Source organism: Scleropages formosus, chromosome 22 (genome assembly GCF_900964775.1).
Source record: "Scleropages formosus chromosome 22, fSclFor1.1, whole genome shotgun sequence".
NCBI lineage: Eukaryota > Metazoa > Chordata > Actinopteri > Osteoglossiformes > Osteoglossidae > Scleropages > Scleropages formosus.
This window is the reverse complement of record NC_041827.1, coordinates 8,441,572-8,456,837: the sequence shown is the minus strand read 5'-3', so window position 1 is coordinate 8,456,837 and position 15,266 is coordinate 8,441,572. Positions and strand designations below refer to the sequence as shown.

The window sequence follows — 15,266 nt, the reverse complement described above, 5'->3', positions numbered from 1 at the left end:
TACAGCTTGCCCGATACACATTTTTTGCTTTGCAAAACAAGTTGAGGCTCCTGGTTATGTAGAGCTGAATGTTTCGTTTTCAAAAGCAATAAAAAAATTGTTCGACCGGCACTGCGAAACTAAAAATGTAAAATGTTGGTGGATTCCTGTGCCCCAGTCATATGTTGGGAGGGTCATTTGTGAAAAAAGAGCTGTTTATTCAGACTCATCATACTGATCACATCCTTCGTGAATGTCCATTATCAGCGCCTTTTAATTAGTTTTGCACACATCTGTCTTGGAGTGATTAGCATCATAGGGAATCACCTGGCAGGTAGAGCCTGTGCTCAAAGTTCTACACTCTGCAGGGACACTCCACATGGTCACTGAGTTGCACCTCCTCTTTCTGCATAGATCATAATCAAGATCATGGAGGATGTAGAAGCACTAATATTACTTATAATCCTTTTAGTAGGTTATAATATATCCTCCATATTACAAGGCATAGTTTCACAAATGGATTTAGAAAAAACAAAAAAAAGAAAAAATAATTATTGAATTAGATTTAAAGTGTATATAGTGCATGTATGTGGGATCAAACAACACTTCTTTTAAAAAATCATTTGATCCTCCGTTTGATTGTTTTATATTATTTCAAAATCATAAAGAAGCCACACAAATTTAGCGCCAAAGACAGAAAAGGACTGGAAGCAGAGGAAAAAATGTAGGCAAAACATTATTTATTAAAACCCGTTCCCAGTAAAAAAAAAAAAAGGCTTATTTTAATATGATAGACTTTGACAGCATGAGTAAAACAAAGATAGTACCCACATCTAGCCAGACAGATACAGAAAAACAAGAAAAATGAGGCACCGCAGTGGGCACCACCTAGAGACTGCGCTCAAACGAAAGTGTCTCATGGGTCTTTCTTTTCTTATTTGTGCTACATAAATGGAGTCTTGCTGACATACTGGTTTCAGTAAACTCATCAAACACACACACAAGTACAGGGAGAGAAATTCCAGTGACTGTCAAAAGATAGGCTGGTGATTTCATATTGCTTTAATGAAAAGAAAAAGTAACCAGTCTATGCATAGACTTGCCAGGCCGATCACCTTCGCTCTTTCAAACTGCCGGAGAAAGAAAGAATTTAAACATTTAGAAATCTCTTCCTGGTGATGGGCTGAAGTTATCTGGCCACTTCCCATCGCAAAGTACTTTGCAGTGTGGAAAGCAAATCGGAATAATACATCTGAATATTACCTTGCCTGGTATGCCAGGGAGCACCTAGTGTTTGGTCCTGACAGAGTAGCCCTGAGCATGCTGCCGTGTAAAGAACCCCTGAAGCAAACTGAAGCAGGCACCTTCATGGTTGTAGAATGCTCTTTGTGTTCGTCTCTGTGCATCTGTGTGTGTTCACATGTTTCACTGACATGGGTAAACCAGATACATCAGTTATGGTGGGTGTACAACACCGCTCCGCTGCCATCACCATAGCTTGTTTGTCTTTTTCTGCTGTGCTTTCTTTGACGGCGGGACCGAAAGTGCTGCAGACATGGATACGCTCAGTAGCGGTGAGTGAAAGGAAAACCCAGATGAAGAAAGCACAGTAGAGGGATAAACTGTGCACCTTTGTCTCAGAGTGAAGCAATGTTCAGATATGCACAAAAAAAAGGAGAGAACACTGTTGGTGTGAAGGATCAATGGCTTGAATCCCAGCAGGAGAGTCAGATGCTAGTCCTTCACAGCAGGCGTTAGAACATCAGCCTCCAAGCTGCAATAATATAACTGTGCATTTTGACACAACAGCATCGGGAAGTAAGGACGAGTCATTTCATATGAACCCTCAGGCTACATTTATCCCTTATCGTAGACTCTAGATACAAAGCCAGTGGTTTGGCCGTTCATCTCATTCAGCCAATGTTCAAAATCCCAGTGGAGAGGCAGCTGAGTTGATCTAGATATGATTTGGCAGCGCACTTGGTTCTGGTAAGCTTTCATGGCTAAAAGGTCATTATGCAACAGTAACAAGAAAGGCAATAAAATATATGCATAGACATATACAGTGTACACATACGTATACTGTTAGAATATGAAACAAAGCAGAATACATGTCAAATGAAAACTACTTAAAAGAACCAAGGTCCAAAACGATGCGTTTTTCGGATTGTTCTGTAGTCATTATTTAAAGACTCATGTGTACCCACTACTGGTTGGGAAAGCACTGGACCATGATAGGGGCACTGAGAAGAGTCTGGGCACTTTAACCAGAGCTCACCATTCAGAACTGGTGTTCTCCATTTTTGGCACTTCCTTTTGTTTCTACCATTGCAAAAAATAATGGCAATATGTGGAACGTCAGTTCTCCTTCAGCTTCCTCTCTCATAGTCTGCAAGATCAGTTAAATGAGATTTCTTGTGGCTTTTTTCCTGGTTTTCCTCTCTGTGGAATCATTGTGTTGCTGAGGGATCTGGACAACCACATTAGTATTTGTAGAAGCCGGGCTCCAGACCAGAGGAGCTGTGACACTGTGTGGCAGAAGGCCGAACCGTGAGCGGAGGACTTTAGCCGAGAGACAGCTGTGCATGAAGATGGCTGGTCATTGGGGTGTTGGCGGTTGAGAGGGAAGATGAGATTATTCACTGTGCCCGCCCCACGTGATTTTTCCTGGACATGTCAGGCTTCTGTGACCTCCAGGCTTCTCCGTCACTGTCTGCCTCTCTCTCTCGTTCCTCCCCCTCGCCGTCATCCTCCTCGTCATCTTCTTCCTCATCCAGGGAGGGCTCAAAACTATTCTCAGTAGCACCAGCATCCTCCTGTTTCTCTTGCTTGATTGGGCCTACTGCTGCGGCACCAATGCCATGCTCAGCCTTGTCCTCAAAGGCCTCAGGGTTCTCTAACATTTCTCGAATGAGAGGTGGCATGGGACCTGGGATCTCCATTTTCAGCGTGATTGCTCTCTCTGCCCCTGAACAAACAGAGTGGGGTTACTGGGGGAGCGAAGGCTCGATAGCATTCGTCTATCACTGTGATATGATCCCCTGCTTGCCTACCCTCTCCTAGTGTGCATGCAGTCCCCTGACTTACCCTTAGTGCTGATGCCTCGGAGGTCAGTGACCTTCATCAACATCCGGGGGAACATGTGAGGCTTGTTGGGGCGACGGCGCCGGGCATAGATCTTCAGGGCTTCCAGCAGGGGCTCCTGCAGGCGATCCACACGCTGTGGCTCCTCCAGGTCCATGCGGTCTGATGAGACACGAGCAATGGGAGTGAACGTCCACTCACACAAAGTCGGGAATGACAAAGCAGACAGTCACATCTATATAACAGAGGAAGTGCTCAGTCACATGTTCACAGGTGAATAAGCACTCAATTAAACCAAGGTGAGGGAAATGAGATTTAGTCTCAAATTTACTGTAACTTATTGAGTAAACCATGGAAATAAAACGATCTTATACACCCAATGCCACTAACATGTAACTTCATGCAATAAAAGCAATTAGCACTCAGATGCCATACGACATAATTAATTTTTCCTTTTTTATCACTGATTTATTTTATCTGCTTGAATGGGGAAAGGAAGACTGTACACAAACTGCACTACCTCCACATATGAGGCAGATGGCGCTAAGGAGCCCAGTCTCTGTGTCATCCATCTCCAGAGGAAGCAACTGGCCGGCGAAAGCGAACACCAGGTCAGTGAGTGGCCCAAAGCCTGCATTGTGCATCTGTGTGCGGTTCAGCGTCAGTCCATCTGAAAAGGTCATGGTGTCCTGTTCAGGTGTGTATCGGGTGCAGATTCTGAGCATCTGTAGCGGTGATAGAGGACAGGGACAAAGAGGGAAAGAGAAAGGAGAGGGGTTCATTATACGCATTAAGCATGATTTATTCATTTCATTGTGAACAAGAAAACCCATAGAGTGAGAAAAAACCACGATTCCCTCAACGCCCCACAGCACTGTCAGTTCCCCGTAGCGTTCCGGGCTAATACGGCATGGCGATTATATTACACAATAATAAAGTCACATTTTGGTATTACTTGTCATCTTTGTCTGGTAAAACAGAAAAATGGGGTAAAGTGGACTGTGTGAAGGAGCAAAGAACGGTGAATATTATGTGAACAAAATGATTAAGTTTCCATAAACCGAAGGGGGAGAAAGCAGGAGATGCTGTGTCACAGCTCTCCACTAATCTTGCGTATTAAACATTGCCATCTGATGATGAGAGAAAAGCTGTTTCAACAAGGGCTGAGGGTCAGGTGTGGGCTGGAATGGGGTTTTAGGGGAGGTACGAGGGACGGAGGAACACCGGTACCAGAATGTCCAGACAGGCCGACTTGAGCAGGGTGATCTGATCAGCAATGGTGAGCGTGGTGAAACCCGGAAGCCGTTTGGCAAACTCCACTATCTTGATGATGCACTTGGTGGAGAGTTCACTGAACTTGTCCCAGAGGCCCAAGTCTAGCTGAACCCGGTGGTCGGCGCTGGAGTTCTGTCACACAGGGTACAGAAAGAGAGGGAGCAGTGAGAGGGCATCAGGGCACTAAAAGGGACTGCAGGGCAGAAAGAAACAGCAAAGGGCACAAGAAGAGCCACAGAGTCAGGGAAATACATAAATACTGTGTGAACACGTGTAGATGTACCTTGTGCGTTGGTGTATGTGAGTCTGAAGGAAAGTGTGACACACAGATGTAGAGAGTGATTGCGTGAGACAGACAGCAATGTAGCAGAAATGATGCACAGAGAAGTAGAGGAGCTGAAGTGACTCACGGTGGTGTATTTGCCCAGTTGGCACAGCGAGGGGAAGGTCTCCTGATGAGCCTTGCTCACTCTACTGACCAGCTCCTCCAGCTCCCCGCTCAGCTCGTAGCTCTCAAGCAGAACTGGCTCCTCCTTCACATCCTTCTTTTTTTTGTTGCGGTCGTTGCGCACAGCTGAGGGAGGCAGGGCAACAGGGTGTGTTGATGGGAAAAATCCAAGACCAGCGGCCAAAATACAGCGCGTGGGCTATGGACACTAAATATTAAGACTGCATGTGCAGAGTATGAAGAATATTTGAGTTTCAAGGTTTATATCCTAACTGCAAAGACTCTTGGGCCAAAGTGGTGGCGTTTAAGTGTGAAAAAAGCACTTGTAGCTACCATGGTAACTTTCTTTCTCATCTCTTAGCAGAGTGCAACCAGCACCCCTCTCCATCCTCAGTCGACCTCTCTCTCTGTTTCTCCCTTCTCCAAGACCCACTCCCATCCACTGTGGTGTTGAGTTCACCCATCAGGAGAGGCATGTCCCATGGCCAGCATAACCCCCCCTTTCCTTCCTCTCAGGATATCCAGTAATAGCAGAAGCACAATGTAATCCTAGTTCATTCCCTGTCACACATAGTGCACAAACACACGCCTCCATAGGCCTGGATCAAACTAGCTGGCTGAGGGGCTAAACAAACTGTTAGAGCGATGGAAGGGAGAACCACGTCCATGCTACGTATATAAGCTGAATCAGAGAGAACTACAACAGGAATGTCCCACCAAAACCTGTCCTTTTCACGAATCCTGAACTCTCCTTTTACAAAATATAACAATGTTAACAGCAACGGTACTATTAATATTAATGATAACAACAACAACAACAATAATAATAATCTTCATCATCAACATCATCATCATCGTCATCACTATCATATTCATATTTGTCATTGCTCTGAAAACTGAAAAAATGAGTCAAACCATCCCTTGCACATATAGTGAGCATCAGAGATGGCCAAAACCAAATCCTGCTGTGTAACCACAGACTTAGCTTCCTTTCACAGAATGGCCTTGTCAGAAACTTTTATCTTTTTCTGAGGAAGACCCAGTAGCAGTTCTGCACTGCATAAATGCTCGATGGAGTTAGCCGTTCAGTTTTACCAGACCTCAAACTGTGAGCTATGTTATAATGGAAAAGACAGAGACAGACAAAGTAAAATCTCTCAGTACAGGTCTTGCGGTCACCTTCCTGACCGCAGAATCTTCTGGAGAAGAGGAAAAGAATCGCTACCAATTTCGCCAGCAACAACAATTTCACATTTCTAGGAAGTCAAAGCGTTGGTTTCGAGATGCAGCATAGGAAACAGCCATACAAGTGCTTTGAAACAGTGATTTTATTCTTTCGTTCTAATGTGGTTACTGTGAATAAAATCCCTCTTCGGTTTTCTAATGGTTTCAGCGAAATCTGTTTGCATGGTTATTGGCACTATAGTTGAGCGGTATTCTACCGATTTCTGAGAATTGTGTTTGCATGGAGAATTGTACTCTCCTTCTTTGGTAATCTTTGAGCTGTAAGAAGCATTGATACAGAAGGAGCGTATGACTCCATCGTGGACCGGTTTTGTAGTGTGCCGTCTCGGCTCAAAAATTTTGCTAAAGTGAAGTGGCTGTTGCTGCGAAGAGCAGAAGGCCCTTCACAGACACTTGGGCGGCAGTAGATCTGAGCCGAAGCTGACTAAGGCTTTAAATCGATCAAGAGACATCGCTTGATTTCTGGACCTTGTGCCCTCTTGCACGGAATTGCCCATCCTTTACTGTGATCCTCACCTTCCTTGGACATGCCAACCTCAAAGCATTTCTGCAGCCGGCAGTACTGGCAACGGTTGCGTGTGACCTTGTTAATCTGGCAATTCTTGTCACGGTGGCAGGTGTATACCATGTTCTTTTGGATGCTCCGTCGGAAGAAGCCCTGGGAAACATAAAAAAACACAAGAAAGAGAAGGAGAATAAAATCAAAACAGTTTTCAGGGGAAGCACCTTGTGTTGTCGTACACATCACATGTGATGTTGTGCTGCCAGGAGGGTGGCTTCTCCAAAGTACACTCACCTTGCACCCCTCACAGGAGCTGACCCCATAGTGATAACCCGAGGACTTGTCCTGGCACACAAAGCAGGGCTTGTAGACACGTGGTGGTGGAGGCGGAGAAGGTGAGCTGGGCACCATTTCCTCTGAACTTGTGCTCTGGGTCTCCACCGCTGCAATGTAGAAAAAAAAAAAGACAAACCATGTGTACTCTTATCGTAGCATTCAAAACAAAAACAAAATAAGATGAGCGACCTATCACATCAAGCAATCTGGCAAATGTAAAACACCCAAAGTAACGCAGAGAGTTTGAATGAAAAGCTGAGTTTCAACGATATAATAGAATAAAGTGTGTAATTTGGATACATTGTGGGGGAGGCTGCATTGTTCTGTACTGAGCTGACAACCTTAGACAGTGACAGACAAATGGAAAGAACGCAGAGGATGAATGCATAACCCCCCCTACACACACGCACACACACACACGCACACACACACACACCACCACCTCTACCACAACCACCACCACCAGCAGCACACACAAACTCACAGATGCATGCACACAAAGCACCCCCTTTCCTGGAGCTGAGCTTGAAGGCAAATATTTTGAGAGATCAGGGGTGTGGAAATGCTGATTGACAGAAGTGGAGATAGAATGAACAAACAAACAATTAGCTGATAGGCAGATCGCTATGGCGATAAGATGGCTGACCAGCCAGCGAGTTCTTAGCGGTGTGCTGGCTAAGAGCAGAGCTCCTTCCTGCGTCTTCTCTGGTTTCCTCATTCCATACCTGGGTGCGTGATGGCAGCTCATTGTCTCCAGTTTCCCTCGTGTTTATTCGACTGCATACTTTGCAAATGCGCAACGGCAGGACAGTGTTTGTGAGAAGAATGCAGTTACTGTTGTCATGTGTCATGTGGCAATGTTGCAAAACATCTTGTGTTCCACAGGGCGGATAAATCAGACCCACCACCACTCATCCAAAACACACGAAGGCAGACATTCAGATGTAACAGAACCACATGTGCCGCAGCCAACGCTCATGACCGTGGCTTTTAATGCCTGCGAAGCCACCGTGTCTTGCACATGCCCTTCACTTGTGTTAACTTTTACCCCGCGCTCGCTTTCAAACCCCCACCTTTCCAGCCCCCATTTTCTCTTGTTTCCTGACCCTAAATTCCACAGCAAAGTCCAGCCACGCTTTAATAGAAGCCCAGGCTCATAAGCGGGCCTATAAAGGCAGTCCCATGACTCGGAAAGGGGCCCCATTTTGGCTCACAGGGACTTTATAAGGACCAAGTCACCTTGGGTAGCTATTCACACCCCAGCTGTAGCTCCAACTCCTAGCCAGTAAAAAAACAATCATAAAATGAAAAACAGGAGGCTCTACAATCTAACTTTTACTGCTCCCAAGCCTATGTCATCTTCAATGGATACCACAGGAGCGGCTTGAACGGAGAGAGCGACCTCCATCCCCTCTTTCACACCAAAGGTCTCGCACAAGGCCACGGCCAACTTTAACAAGAGTGGGAAACTTCAAAAAGAAGAAAAAAGGGGCATAAAAGAAGAAACCAATAAAAACAGAGGAGACAAAGCTGCTGTTCAGAGACAAAAAGTCACAACTGTGTCTTAAACTTTCCTTCTGTTCCCAACTCAAGAGATTTCTAACAATAGTAGTAAGTGTAGAAATAATAATTATCCATCACCAATTGTGTTCAAAGCCCTTTCAGGCAATTTTGGCAAGCAGCATGAAGCATACAGATACCACAGACAGCACAATTATTTCACAAAATTTACAGAATGGTGATGGCTAACAAATTTAAAGCAGAAAAAGATTGGAGCATTTTTTGCAGCAGCTGACATTTTAGGCCGCTTTCAGAAGAAGAATGATTGTGTAACTCGAGCCATGTGTTCTGTTTATGTTGCAGTGATAACCATGAATGAGGCTCTGGGAGACGTGTTGAAAATCCATTGAAATGGAGCAACTGTGTCCGGTGTCAGCAGGCAGGCTACTGACTTGACTCTCTGCTGCAAACACACATAGAAGGTCACTCAGAGGAGACCTGGAGACAAAGGGCTGGTGGGAGCACTGGCAAGACAGATAGAAGGGAGCAACCCTAACCAGTTCTGGCCTTCAAACATGGCCCCTTTGACCGTATTCTACTTCACTCACACTCTCTACCCAAACATCCATCGACACCTTAAACAAGATTCTTAAAGGGGTCTCCATTGCAACCCATCCCCTCTAAAACTTCTCAATTTCCTAAGCAACCAAAGAACCTGAGGCCATCCTTATCAGCTTCGAAGCCCGTGGCTCAATTTGCATGATAATCTCTAGGCAGAGAGCAGCAAAGCAAGGAAGTTATGTGAGTGTCTTGGGGGGTAATTGGGAGTAGTTTCTGTTGATGTCTTTCCCTCCTTTTATATTGCTTTTCCCTAATCCAAGTCCTTCAGGAGCTGCATTAGACAAATACAGCAATTACACAGGCTGCTCCTAATCACCACACGTTCTGCTGCAGACCACCTTCCACCAGTGCCTTGAACATTTTCTGACCCAGAATCTCTTTCTTCAAGTCATGGTCTGCTTTTGAGTCTGGCATGGTGTCACAGCAGGTAAAGTTGGTGCCTCACATCTCCTGAGCTGCTTGGTCAGGTGTAGGTTATGCTCCAGCTCAAGGTGTACACAGTTTCCATGTTCTCCCCATGTTCAACAACCCAGAGACATACATGGAAGAAAGCAATGGTAAACCATTTCAAAACGCTCCTTTGCTAAGAAAACCTCATACATCAAATTCAACTTGAAGGCACTTACCCTTACCTTACCACGTGGACTTATCCACATGGAACATCCATACAATAGTTCCATATTTCCAAGAGAAAGTCACATATGTTGCACAGAAAAAAATGCCTTATCTGCATATCATGCATGCATGCAGAGAACGGCAAATATTTGCTGGTGGTGTATCGCATTGAGGCTTACAATGGCCTGAATGTATTCCATTTCACATGTTTGATTGTGTTGCAAGAGCGTGTGACGCGTTGGTGACACAACTATTTCCTCACAAAGAAGTTCAGCTTTTGTCAGTGGGTGTTTCTGAGTATTTCATTGGGACGCAAGTTTGATGTCTCTGTGAAGAATATAAGGCTTCCAGTTCTGGATTGGCAATGGTCCAGTCACTGAATTGCTCCCACTCTCGGCTTGCAAAATGTAATGCTTGAATTTCTGGCACAGCAAAGCATTCTGATGCATCCTTTGTGTCTGTGCTGTTTTTTTTTTTTGTAAATTTGAGAGTCAGTTATATTCCTGTGGTCTCTAACTTCAAGACAGTTGTAGCAACCTACTACATGTTCCAACACTTCATGGATGAGTGAATAACATGACTGATTATACCACTACTGCTGATCAAGAATAGCAGTCAAATGTTTATTTACAAATATGAAATAACCTGTGGAGCAGTTCTAAATGATATGTTGATGTAGAGGATCATTAACTTGACAACCTGCTGACGTAGTGACATGATTTCCTATGCGTTTACTTTGGCTCACCGGCTGAAATGTCTCTCCAAGCTGTCACCTTCCTGGTTCATTGCACAACAACCAAGTTGCCTTGGGTTTAGGTCCACTCCCTTCTCTATGCTAACTTCCTATACCACATTTTATTCACGCCTGTCTCGCACACTGTTTCAGAAGTGGAATGGCAGAGGTGGTTCATGTTCCCTGTCAGTGTACACAGCTTCTTCTACCTACATCTGTTGTAGTCAAGGGCACATGCACACCAACTGTGAAGTTTCCGGATCCAGATGAAACTGGGTTGAGACACAAGTCACAGAAGTTATCTCAGAGGTAAAGGTGTCTTCACAGCACCAAGAAATTTTTTGAACACAACACCAAGCCATTGGGCGGGGAGAGCCAACAAAGATATTGAGTAGCAGTTACACTTTTGAATAGCTATTTGCAAAGTAATTATCTGAGTTCTCCAAACCCTAACCCCCCTCCACCTGCACTCAGGTCTCTGAAGCTGGAGGGTGTAAAAGGAGCTCATCCTGGTCTTCTGTGCTTCTCTTTAGAATATAATTTTAAGGTAAAACTGGGCTATCATCTAGAAGAACCTGGCATCATAATAATAATAATAATAATAATAATAATAATAATAATAATAATAAGAAGAAGAAGAAGAAGAAGAAGAAGAAGAATATGTGTGAATACAGGTAGTAAACCCTAAACCTTTATATTTTTTCTATTTTGACACATTTGACTCTGCTACTTCATCCCTGCCCCCACTGTCCTGTCAAATCTCACACAGCCACAATCATGACCTTCTATCAATAATTCTTCATGCTGAGCAAAGCCTGCTTCCAAAGATCCGGTTACTTGCAGCCACCTTGCCGGTACTGCTGAGGAGATGCAAACAGTAAGAAGTGCATGAAGATGGAGAGCAGGAGGGAGCACTTGAGCCAAGGGTGAATCCAATCAAGTGGCCTTCTGCTAAAAAATAGACATTAGAAGACTGAGACTAATATAGAAGAGACACAACTGTTGTCTGAGAAGATCAGATGCTTTGGCAAACAAACAAGGAGGAAAACCCAAACAGACTGTGTCCATTGTTGATGACCTATTATAGCTGCACCCCTCTAGTCAGAACTGTCTGTTGTCACCAAAGTGTACTTTCAAGTTGAAGTTTCAGAGATTTTACAGAGAAATATGTGCTCAGTATAGATTAAGCAGCTGTTGCTGTTGGAAGGGTATGTCTGAAAGAATATTCAAGTCAATTCAAGACTCAATACTCAGGTTGAAAATTACTTTCACAAGTCAGTGCCATTTGTCCACTTTCACAATCATAGCTGTCTGGTTTCTGTATGTTGGCGAGGGAAAGCAATAGCAGCATAAGTCAAAAGAGGGAAAGTGGTAATGGTAAAGTCAGAGGTGTGGCAGAGGTTGCCTTTGGAATGTTTTTGCTGAAAGATACAGATCAGATGAAGCAGCTCTTCTGTACACTACTGAAGAATAGTGAAGCCTCCTGTTGGCTGAAATGATGGTCAGAAAGCGGAGGGCACTGAGCAGACAATAGGCAGCATATACAGAAATGTCAAAGAATGGCAATTACTTGTATTTCTCATATGTTGTTAATTTTGTCTGGAATAAGAAACACTTGCATGTTACTAATGGTCCATAACACACTCCTAAGAGCTCTAACCACAGCCTTTTCACAAGGAAAATCTTAAAATTCTTTTTCAAGGTATGCCTTTCAGAAACAGGAAATAAGTGAGTATCTGTATCAGTACAGTGCTACTTGAAAGTATACAAACCCCTTGTATCCCTCAGCCTTACCACAAAATGGTTATTTAATGAGAAGCAATCTTTCTCGTCTGAAATAATCTGTGTTTAATTACTAATTAAATATGTTGGTTCAGAGAAAATTATATGTTTAGTAGAAAAACGGAAGTAGTGCAGGCGGATAAATAAGTGAATCCCATGTTGTATTAGCTAAACCAAGTAGGTAGGAAGAATCAGGAGTGTAAATCATTATCATTTATTCATTTTGTAAGTTTATTTTAAGATTTAACATTTAGAATTCAATAAACAATGAACAATAAACTTATAAAAGAATAATGGCAACAGGAAGCAGGACTGTATATACGTTTAAAAAAATTACATATTAGCCCTGATAATACTATTTTAGTCTTCTCATATTTTCTGCTCTTCATGTGTGCTCTTATTGCTACCTTGGCTGTGCTGCAGAATGTCACTATAAAAAGCCCCTGTTTTCTTCTATAGCCATTGATGTAGACAGAGGGAGTGAGACACCTGAGTCAGAGGAAGTCACAAAACAGTCAGGACTGCTGTCTTTAAAAGCTCCCCCAAAGCCACAGCGGATGGCAAACTATAGGTATGTCTTCCTGGTTGCCTACTGCATTTTTGATTCACGTAGTGCAGGCCACAAAAGCAGCATTCTCAGTGCAGAGAGGAATGACACGTAAAAAAACGGGCAGGCCAGCTCAGCGTAACGTACTGCCAGGAAACAACTTTTTGAAACCCAAACATACAATTGTACCCGTTAGTGAAAGATTGCACAATGAAGCATGGATTTGTCAAACAAATTAGATTTACTCACTAGTAAAAATTTACCTTCTGGGGACTAGCACATGTAATCTTTTTGTTTAGTACATGACAAATTATCCTAGAATTACAAAAACAAAAATGCTAATTGCTTTTCTGTTTCTAGTACAACAGCTATTCACATTTCTATCTGTTTATTAAATTAAAATTCAAATATGTTAAGCGCTAGAATGGACACATCGCTGGTAACGCATTCAGTGTAACTGCTGGATAAAAAAGAATAGAATATAAAAAGAAGACAATGTAAAAATGTATGGAAGTAACTAATTAATACATGTATTAACCTGTCATTGTTAGGTGTCACTTAACTGCATTACACTCTATTGGATATACACACACACACACACACTTTCAGAACCGCTTGTCCTGTACGGGGTCACGGGGAACCGGAGCCTACCCGGCAACACAGGGCGTAAGGCCGGAGGGGGAGGGGACACACCCAGGACGGGACGCCAGTCTGTCGCAAGGCACCCCAAGCGGGACTCGAACCCCAGACCCACCGGAGAGCAGGACTGTGGTCCAACCCACCGCACCCCCCCTCTATTGGATATACTACTTCGAAAAAAGTTGATACAATGTGTGGGAAAATACCGCATTATGTTATTTGTTATTTACATGGACGACACAATTTCTTGCTCTCCGACAAATTTTAACGTATTTTCTTTCGCTGATTTGAAAAAAGGGAAGGTAACGCTGTGCGCCGGATCATTAAGCACATGAAAGCAAAACAGTTGAAAAACTTTAAACAGATCAGGCTCCTATTATTTCTGATGAGCAAAGGGATAAAGAAATAACAGGTATCTAAACCGAAATCTGAAAGCGCGGTACAGTTGTAGTCTCGTCATGCGGCTTTGACTTGTAAACCCCAACTTTTGCCATTCGGCAATTTCCCTGTCATTTGCATATCCACCTGCTGAAGCTATTTACTGTATTCTGATAAAGTGCCTAAAATCAGATATACACAATATTATGCAGCCATTTGTTTTAGCCTAGCATATGTTGCCAGAAAATAAGGTTTGTCTGTTGTTGAAGATAATACAACATGGAAAATAGCACGATACAAACTTGGAGAACATAACTGTAATATTATTATTCAGTCTACACAAGTAACCAGTCATATAACACGTTGCTTCTGTGAATAATAACAATATTAAATGAACTTTGTATTACACCCAATTCTGTTCTCATTCTTCCAGTGTCATTTCCCCTTTCAGAAAGCAGTCAGTGTAGATCTGAGTGCCAACCTGCTGCAGAATGACACATGTCTCACTTCCACTGATGTGTAACTGTGATTGTGGTGGCAAAAAGGAGCACTCAGAACTTCCAGTACCGCACTGAAACATTAAATAAGCCTTAATGTGGTTAAGAAATTCCCATTGCTGTCACCACCGGTGGAACATCTGAGTGGCATTTCTCATCAAGCAGTAGCAGAAAAGTTCACCCAGTCTGGCTAACTGTTCTGTACAAACGCCAAAAAGAGCACCTTAACCCAACGTGCTGAGCAAGGTAATTCAAGGTGCTGAGCATCTGTGGGAACTAGCTGATGGCAATCACATTCCTTGGTAACCAGTTATTAACTGCCCTTGGGCAAGGAATTAATGTGTGGCACTTGAGTGTGAAAGAGTGTCTACTTTGTCCAAGGCTGAACTTACCCACGCAAAGATCCTCAGTGTCTCCTTCACGTCAGCTTTGGACTCATACAAGAGATGGTTCCAAATTGTGTTTTCAGCAGAAACGATGATGGTTAGAGACACAGCTCACTACACCTTTAGTCAAAGTGTGGCACTTTAATGGCTCCCCAACATCATTCTGATGGAGCAGAATTGTGACCCATACAAATCACTTTGTAAAACAGGAATGAGGACTTAATCTGGCTACCAACGAGGTGCATATAATTGATGTCTGCTGTAATTTGAACATTGCCACATGGCTTTCTGACCAAAACTGGGAACATTTGTAAGTTCTTCTATTTTGATTCCTAGATATATGATTTTCTGCCAAAGTTTGCCTGAGAGATCTAGGGGAAGTTGAGGAACACTGCCAGAAAATATATTATAAGTCTGTGCTACATGCCAGTTGGCCAAGTACATGAAACTGTTAAAATCATCAGAGAAGAAATACTACCCATATCCATGCCTTCTGTCAAATCCCCCCACTTCTTCACCCCCCTGTCATTTCACAGTCCTGTCCCCACAGGCATTTTAATCTTCTAATTGGGTCTTTTGTAATTACTAATGAACTAATTATTTTCGCCATTAAAGCAAAAAAATTACATCAAGTAAATGTGACACAGACATAGAAAGCCCATGCTTCCAAGAGTGCTGCAGTGCAACTGCTGTGTATTA

The 15,266-nt window shown here is 43.3% G+C and overlaps 1 protein-coding gene across 3 annotated transcripts in view; it reads right to left on the bottom strand.

The window, feature by feature from the left end:
* Positions 1–715: 715 nt before the first annotated feature.
* Positions 716–15,266, bottom strand: part of LOC108918467 (retinoic acid receptor gamma-A-like) — a 45,365-nt gene continuing 30,814 nt past the window's right edge. For all 3 annotated transcript variants that reach the window (XM_018725739.2, XM_018725740.2, XM_018725742.2), the window contains 7 exons: positions 6,828–6,976; positions 6,548–6,689; positions 4,749–4,912; positions 4,294–4,470; positions 3,584–3,788; positions 3,067–3,225; positions 716–2,947 (listed from right to left, as the gene is read on the bottom strand). In XM_018725739.2, the coding sequence (XP_018581255.1) occupies positions 2,619–2,947; positions 3,067–3,225; positions 3,584–3,788; positions 4,294–4,470; positions 4,749–4,912; positions 6,548–6,689; positions 6,828–6,976 (1,325 nt within the window). In that variant the 3' untranslated portion in view covers positions 716–2,618. The remainder of the gene's footprint in view (positions 2,948–3,066; positions 3,226–3,583; positions 3,789–4,293; positions 4,471–4,748; positions 4,913–6,547; positions 6,690–6,827; positions 6,977–15,266) is intronic.